This window comes from Battus philenor, unplaced genomic scaffold, assembly GCF_028537555.1.
Source record: "Battus philenor isolate CCGP_79_NKW_IND1 unplaced genomic scaffold, ilBatPhil1.0.hap1 SCAF_3, whole genome shotgun sequence".
Lineage (NCBI taxonomy): Eukaryota > Metazoa > Arthropoda > Insecta > Lepidoptera > Papilionidae > Battus > Battus philenor.
Genome location: NW_027181693.1, coordinates 10,470,140 through 10,478,707, shown reverse-complemented (window position 1 = coordinate 10,478,707; position 8,568 = coordinate 10,470,140). Strand labels below are relative to the sequence as shown.

Below are 8,568 nucleotides of genomic sequence, written 5' to 3'. Positions count from 1 at the left end.
GGCTTTAGATTAAATCCTAAAGTTTAGTTGCCAATAAGAGTTTTAGACTAGGCTCTAGGCTTTGAAACCTAAAACATTGAAAATAAAAATGACGACGGGGTAAAAAGCATTTGACTACACAATAAAAATGCCAATGTGCTATCTGATCATTCTATATAAATAAAGCAAAGCAAGACAAAATTGTAATGCATTGAAACCATCAGCATTATTCTTGTAACATTTTATTAAATTATTAATTTTTTTTTCTTACATCTGTCTCTTCTTATGCATGGTTTTGCTCCATTCTATTATATTTAAACAATATTTAGTTATGATTAATTACTTCGCGTTTTCTTATATCAGTTCCCGCATCTATATCTGAAAAAAACGACATTTACTTTAAAAATATAATTTTTACATTATCAATTTTTAATAGTACTACGCAAAATGCGTTACATTTACGGGGTCTTCAGAATATAATTATGTTACTTACATCGTTATAAGAAACCTGCATGTTTAAGTATTTTATTAATATGGTCGTTGTTCAAATTTCACATATACTGGTTCTGTTGAACGAAGCATTAAATCTGAAGTGAACTTGATATCTTCCGGTTTAGTGATCGGTAACAATCTGTATCTTCTTAAAATCGCTAGAATGGCTAATTTCATTTCGATCATAGCGAATTTATAACCTGTGGGTTTAAATTTTATGTCAGTACCTTTTACCACTCTTAATTATTTTACGTAAATTGAATACCATGTACTTAAAAGATATCGACATTACAGAATAAGCCGAGATCTAGTAGACTCGAGTATCTATTATTATAATACCAAATTACGGAATTTCGAAATAAAATTTCGGTAAATAGTAGATATTAATGTTCTTAAATCGTTTGCTTAAATTACTTACTACATTTCTAATTAAATTAAATCTTTGCGAAATGGAAAATTAAAGCGGCCATGTAGCGCAAAGAAGAGGGGATATAAGGCTCTGGGGTGGAGCCCATATACCTCGGACACGGACATTTATTAATAATTTTTTTCCGCTTTACATTTTATTCGATAATGAACTGTAAATATGAAGGAACGAAATAATTTCTCATTCAATATATCTCAGTGCCTTAGTATGGTCCGATACTTGATGTGCTCAATGAGCCACGGAGAGAGTTATGCTCGGAAATTCTTAATGAGATTGAATTAAGTTCGTCTATCTTCAGGTTCTGCTAGGGCGAACATGGACCAATAAGCATATTGCACGAGTTGGTCCATAAAGTGGATCGACAAGCAGCCACGTTAAGGTCGAAAAATGTGTAAGTGGTCTATGCCCAGCCGTGGACGTATTGATAAATTCTAGAATATACTGAAAATAAATGCATCCGATCACATGTGACGATATGCATAACAACCATGGCAAAGGAAGCAAGTATATAGATAACTTATTTAACTCGCGATAGTTAAAACTGTAATATTAATATATAAGTTTGATCGTATGTATAATATATAGGTAATATTGTAAAAGAGATATATTTAACTTACCTATACAGTTTCGTGGCCCAGCACTAAAAGGTATAAATGAATAAGGGTGCCATGTCGGTTTTGTTGTCATAAATCTATCTGGTTTAAATGCATTTGGATCGTCAAATTGATCATCGCGTCGCTGCAGATCGTATATTAAAATGCAACACTCAGTCCCGGCAGGGATGACGTAGTCTTCTGTTTAGATTAATCCATCATGTTTAGTTAGTATGTTATCTTTAACGTTTGGTAAAGAAGCGTGGCAAGGCCTGCCGCCTGCTTTTTAAAGTGAACGGACAGGAACCAGTAGGGGTTTTGAAGCCGACTTTTTAGTTTACAGTTAGACGAATGTTTAAAAGACCTGAGAGTTGACATCACCAATCTTGATTGAACATGAATTAATGAAATAAAGCGAGAAAGATATAACTAGACTAAATTATTATTTCAATTTATCGTTATTATAATGTGAAATATTTATAAGATGGACTTATTCTGTTAGCAATAATTAAAATTATATGGTTAAATGTTTTGGATGAACATCTTAGAAAACCGTTCGAAGTGTTAGAAGTAGTAAAGGCTGACGACACAGGGAGGAAGAAGGATCTTGCAAGAGTAGTGGGGACATCGCGCGTCTGAGAGTCACGGCTTAATATTAAATGATGTAAGGCGCGTTGCAATAAAGTGATACGTGAAAAGTACGACGTTTATAACTATGTATATTGAGGTTGATTAAATATGTAAAAGCGGCAAATAGCTAGTTTCTCATAATACCCAGTAAATAAGATTTAAAATAATTATGTGACGTACTCAATTGAACGTCTTCATTGATGTTCCGAAGAATAACTGGCACAGATGGATACAACCTTAGGCATTCCTTAATGCAACAATCAAGAAACTTTAACTTGGCTAGATCGTGCAAAGACAGCGATAGGTCGTTAGGCCCAAAAATATTATTATACTCTTGTACCACCTTATCCTGAGAAAAAATTGGTCATCATAAAAAATATAATAAAATAACAATAGCTGTTTTAGTTTCAAGATAAAATTAAATTAGTACATCATCTCTTATGCTTATCCTAAACTTCGTATGTTTCATATATAATAGTTATATTATAAACCAACTTAAAGCAAGAAAGAAGATTTTTATTGTTGGCTAAGCTTTAAACTAATACTGGCAAAAAGTTAAAAGAATTTACAAAAAAGGAAGCCTTAGTTAACCAAGTACTCCAGAAAGTCTTTTTTATTTTTTGCTTTAGTTTTTTTTTCATTTTTATGGTTTGCCATTACTGCTCGAAAATCACAATATAGGAATTAGAGATAAAATTCATAAAATTAGATACAATGAATAAATAAATAAAAGAAATTCACATACGTTATGCATGTGCATATTTTAACGTTTTTAATTAATTTCAATGATTACCTGTGTATCAGGATTATTAGCGAATAGCATTAGAGCGTACTGTAAGGCTGTGGCAGCAGTGTCGTGACCCTTCAAGAAAAAATATAAAGGTTATATTTTCAGAAAAGCCGCACTTATTAATACATTAACAATTGTATGACGAATCCTTACTCCAAACATAAAAGTATCTACTTCTTCTTTAATTCCATCTGCATCGATTGCTCCATTTCTTTCTGCTTCAAGGAGTAAATCCAACATAGCCCGTCTTTTTTTACCAGCATATACATCATTGTCATCCATATTAAAAACATTTTGATTAAATGATTCTCTTCGCAAGTCAATTACACGGTCCCGAAATTTATTCATCATATGTAATATTGTTTTTTGTTTACGACCAAGCTCGGAAAGCGAGAATGTAAAGTCTGAATGAATCCATGGTCTTATCGTTCTTTGAATGGCAAAACTGGCCAACTGAAACACTCCGTGTTTGTAAGCCTTCGCGAAACTTTGCGATTCTTCATCTAATTTTATTCCCATAGCAGTCTCTGCAAAAGACATGTACAAATAAATGCATTGAAGATGCGATGTAAGACAAGGAAATTTTAAAAAAGAGTGCTACAAAGACTTACCGCAGATTGAGTTCAAAGTAAAGTTCTGTAAATAATGCTCTACTTCTGTTCTTGGTCTGCCGACTTCACTCTGCAAAGAGTCTACTAGTTTTCGACTGTTTTCTTCTAATGTTAATTTGTAAACATTGAGAATATTGAAATAGAAGGCGGGTGCTAATAACTTTCTCCTAAATATCCATTTTTCTCCTGTTTCCAATTATAATATTTGTTGTAACAATTAGTATGTTAGAAAATAGCTTATTAACTATTATTTAAATCGGAACGCTGCTACTTTGAAGGGTGTCGATAGATGGCACTAGTAGTAGATTGCATTGGGCTATCGTTTGACACCATATATTTTATAAATCTATTTTTTCAACAAACTATTATAATATTTTACATATAGTGATATAAAAGTATATTAAAACAGGACACAAAAAGTTTTGAATATTAGTTTATAATGTGTAAAAAGATTTTTTTATAAGTAATACTACTGTGTGATGCGTCACGGACTAGAATATTCGAGGTAAAGCACCACAAAAAATAAATTCATAATGTTGAACAATGTGATTTTTTTGTTCAAAATGTTGTTTGTTTCTGTCAGTGTGATAGAACAGGTTTATTTGAAATAATTGTGGATACAATGTATTCTAAATTATATTCATAAAATGCTAAAGGCGTCAATTAAAAAAGCGTTCATCATTCACTCGACTGATGGTTACTCATATTGTAATAACATTACATTACCAATGCTTTTAAGCTAAAGATAATTTCACAAGTTCAGGTAAGATTTTCGTAACGTAAAATTTCGTAACTATCCTACCATGTCAAGCAAAAAGTATAGAGTAAGTAAAAAAATGTCAGCGCAGAACGGTCGTCCACATGGAGGCTGCTTGCTGATGGCCTCATTTTAAGACTGAGGGGCAGACCTATGTCCAGCTGTGGTCGTTGTAAGTTTCAAATAAAGATGATAAATTTTCTCAGCACGCGATAGTTTCTCGAAGGATCTTATATTTTAGTCATCATATATTACCTGTGCTTAACACAACTCCATCGACCATCCAGGGTCTTATAAACTTGTAAGGATAACCCTTCACGTGAAATTTTAAATTGCTTAAAATAATCTGTAAAAAAACAATACAATGTTTCGTTAATACATATTAACAAAGGGCAAATCATCTGATAGCTCCAATTACCATAATTTCTTTTTTCAAACCAGTTGTTAATTTTTTTTAAACTGTCCATCTATATAATTAAAGATATATAGGGTGTCCTATAAATCAAAGCTAACCCTAATGTGATTGATAGGAAAGGTAGTAGTTTGTCTTCGTCTTTTCAGTCTATAAACTGCCCGCTTTCCGTTCCCATTTCATCTTATGCTGCCCGCATGCAGCGACTTCCCGCGAACTTAATTATTATATGTCGTCGAACCATCTAGCGGCCACCACCTACGCCGCGTCCACTAGCTCCTAGTCGCCAATTGAAAACCTCTCGGCCACAATGGCTTTTGGCTGCGCGAGCGATGTGCTCCGCCCATTGGCACTACATACGAGCAATTTTCCGAGCTGCGTCTGCGACTGTACTGTTCTAGTCCGGATCACCTCATTTCTGATTTAATTCAAAGACCTCCGTCTTCAAACGCGGTATATTGAATGAGATGTTTTGGAGCTTCCCCAACGCTGCCCATCCAAGTTAGATTTGGCGAGTAATATCTTTATCGAAGTCTGAGTTAGAAGTTAATCCCACAAAATATATAAAAAATACAACAGAGCAAATAAAATACGTTGATTAATAATATATTTTGCTTGTCACGTGCATGTATTGTATAAACAAAAAAATTAAAGAATATAACAAAGAATAACTTTCAACAAGAGAGTTGAGATCCCTCGTACCAGATCCGCGTTAACAGTTATTTTATGTTGCTGTGTCGATGTAACATTCTCTAAAAATGTTATAGATTATTACCACACGTTCATTTTTATATATAACATTGTTGAAAGAGTTACTTAACATCGGACTAGACAAGTTTGTAACGTTGCTCAACATAAAATACCCTCGAAAGACATTGTTAATACAACTTACCGGATTTATTTAAAAAAAGACTTATGTTCTATTAATGAAATAAAATATGGAATACTTATAATTGTATTTTACCTCTACATCTTCTGGATTATATAAAACGATTACTTTTTTTGTTCCGATTTGTAATTTAAATAAATTTTTGTATTTTTGAGTTAGACTTCTAAAGCGGTAAAATGCCGATACTGTAAATAAAAAAGATTCAATATAACAAAAAGTATAAAAAACAGTATATTCTTAACCTACTGATAAAATAATGTTCAAATAGTAAAATAAAGTCGTCGTTTCAGCCTATAGACGCCCTCTGCAAGACATAAGTCTTCCACGGAGATATTTACGGAGGAATATCATTATTCCCCCAGAGATAAGTGCATTTAATGATTGAAGTCTTCAGAATACGTCGGATCAGGCCTATGCCAGGCAAAGCTTACTGCAAGGCATAGGTCTCCCTTAAAGATATCCATGGGGAGTATACATAGTCGCCGCGCTTGGCACGCGGGTTAGCGATTGCAGTGTGATATTACTGTAAGCAGAGGTCGCTGCTGCGTCTACTTTGGAAACTTTTTTGTGAGCAGTGGGAATCCTTTATATTTAATGCCCAAAGTGTGAATAATCTAAGATTTTAGCCTGAGTTCTATGATTCTAGTAGTATCTAGTCTAAGTTCTATGATTGCAAGAATTTGGTCTCTACCACAAATATTTTATGTCTAATTGAACAATGATAGAATTCCTAAAAGTGACTACGGAAATTCTATATAACGTCTAAAGATCACATAACAATGTATCGACAATATTAAATACCTATAAGTAACTATCTGTATCTGAATTTGCTTTGTGTTAAAGTGTTTATTATCGAAGTGGGTGTACCTCCTGTAAGATTATATTTAATAAATTATAATATAAAACATTGACACGGTGTCATCTTTTAAAAAATTTACCACTTAATTTTCAGCTACCAAAATATTACGATTGCAGAATATTCATAATGGCCAAATTTCTGTTTAAATATAAGTCTCTAGAAGAAAACACAAAAAAGATGGTCATTATTAACATATTAATTACATTACTCATATGTTTGTTCATTATTCGTTTGCTGAGATCTAATTTGAATAGTGTGCCATAATTAAGGTACAAAGCTAACGGAATTCAACATTTTAGTTTCTATTACAGCGACGTCTATATAAAATAATCGCCAACATAACATACATTATAATTATCTGTGTATGCTAGAATCGATTTTACTTTCTAGATAGACAGATAGATGCTCGAACTACCTCATTAAACATGCATATTTCTTATTCACCATGCGACGCGCTGGATGTAAAATTAAGATATATGATACCCTATACCTCAATGAAATTCCTGATTTGGTTAATATAATTAGAATAATGAGCTACCTTTTTTCAATTACGACCATCTAAAATCTTTAAGCGAAATAAAAATAAATGAAATATATTTGCAAGCAACATGTAATAAAATGAAGTTGAATATTATGACATTGAATTATTGATCTCCATCACTATTTCAGGCGCAGATCATCCAGTGCTGGACATAGGCCCCATCCACAGATTTCCAAGAGGACCGGCCGGAAACGGTCTGCTGTCGGTGACTTCCGATGACTTTAAAAAGATAGTCCGTCTACTTTGTGTCGAGCGCTTTTCGGTACATAGTATCTACTCTAGAATCTGAAGGTCCTTGTATCGCTGCGCCTTTATTACCAGTATTATAAAGTTAAATTAAAAAAATCAAATTATCTTTATTCAAGAAGCCATTTACATGCACTTTTGAATCATTGATTTTCTCATTATTCACAGTAAGCAACCATTGGCTTGCAAAACCAATCTGCGGTGAAGAACCGGTCAGAAACTAAAATTAAATATAATCATTTTTCATGCGTACATTATAATAAAATTATGTTATAAATCAATAAACCAGGATCCACATATTTCGATCAACTAAATATTCTTGAATAGGGTTTATTTAATAATATATCTTTAATTTTATATTTTAATGTAAGAAATTTTGTGGAGCTTTATTATATATGCCTACACTCAGACCCATCCAGGATTAGTTAACTTTTTGAAGATGAACGCTTAAAGCGTAAGGACTTTTTTATTTTTTGTATTTAACATGTATCTGATACTATTTTTCATAACAGATTTTAAATTATGACACACATATGTTATTTCAAAATGTTGTGCGATACCAGTTTACTTCGTAAATGTCGAAATCGAGTAATTTCATGCAATTAAAAAGAGATATTTTTCTTACCCGGTCCATCTATAAAATCCAAAGTATTATTAAGCAAAAACAGTCTTCGAGGTCCTGGAATTTTATCGAATAAATCGTTTCGATTGTAATAATTCAACATTATTCGGACCAAAATGATCCCCATTAATATTAATAGTAACCACATCATTAAACTTATTTAACACAGTGTTAAGATAGGTATGAATTATTGTACTGTTGAAGGAGAACTAAATAACGCGCTTTTTACCCGTTACTTATATAAGCGGTTTCGTCAATTCATGCAGCGCTTAAACATAAAATAGAAGCCGATTCTTTTAAATGTGGAAAGCAGCCAAGGATTGCAATGTGTTGTTATAACCAACAGATAATTTTTTCCCCAAACCTTTTTAATCTATACTTGATTTTACTCAGTCGAACCGGTCTTCTTTTCGGCGTAATTGTGTTTCATTTTTTTCTTTTATCGTTTTTAGGTAATAAGCACAACGCAAAAAATAATGTGAATTTTTGAACTATTACATTTTCCACAAAAAATTCGTCATATAAAAAATACTCATAAAAAAACCGACCAATATTTACGATATAGCTATATATATGAGATTTTCACATATGTATTAACTCATTGCGATTTGTTTGGAATCATAAGGATTAAAAACCCGCAAGGGTGGTTAAGGGAGCGTTTATTTAACAAATGCATATATTCAAACTGTAGCACTGAAGGGTGAAAACTTTGCCTAAATA

General features: G+C 32.5%; 1 protein-coding gene across 1 annotated transcript; it reads right to left on the bottom strand.

The window, feature by feature from the left end:
* Nucleotides 1–251: 251 nt before the first annotated feature.
* LOC137926978 (cytochrome P450 4C1-like) lies at nt 252–8,035 on the bottom strand. The gene is made up of 10 exons (XM_068770742.1): nt 7,852–8,035; nt 5,656–5,765; nt 4,535–4,625; nt 3,523–3,708; nt 3,065–3,438; nt 2,915–2,983; nt 2,302–2,470; nt 1,516–1,692; nt 473–671; nt 252–357 (listed from the first exon to the last, which is right to left on the bottom strand). Exons 1-9 carry the CDS (start codon nt 7,997–7,999, stop codon nt 508–510), a joined length of 1,488 nt encoding a protein of 495 aa, XP_068626843.1. The 5' UTR covers nt 8,000–8,035; the 3' UTR covers nt 252–357; nt 473–507.
* Nucleotides 8,036–8,568: the final 533 nt, after the last annotated feature.

Excerpts from the sequence above, each read along its gene's own strand:
- LOC137926978 (XM_068770742.1), bottom strand. The coding sequence starts at position 7,999 with ATGATGTGGTTACTATTAATATTAATGGGGATCATTTTGGTCCGAATA. Across the intron at positions 3,439-3,522 it reads TACTTTGAACTCAATCTGCG|AGACTGCTATGGGAATAAAA; the intron begins GTAAGTCTTTGT and ends TGTCTTTTGCAG. Across the intron at positions 672-1,515 it reads TGGGCCACGAAACTGTATAG|GTTATAAATTCGCTATGATC; the intron begins GTAAGTTAAATA and ends TTAAACCCACAG.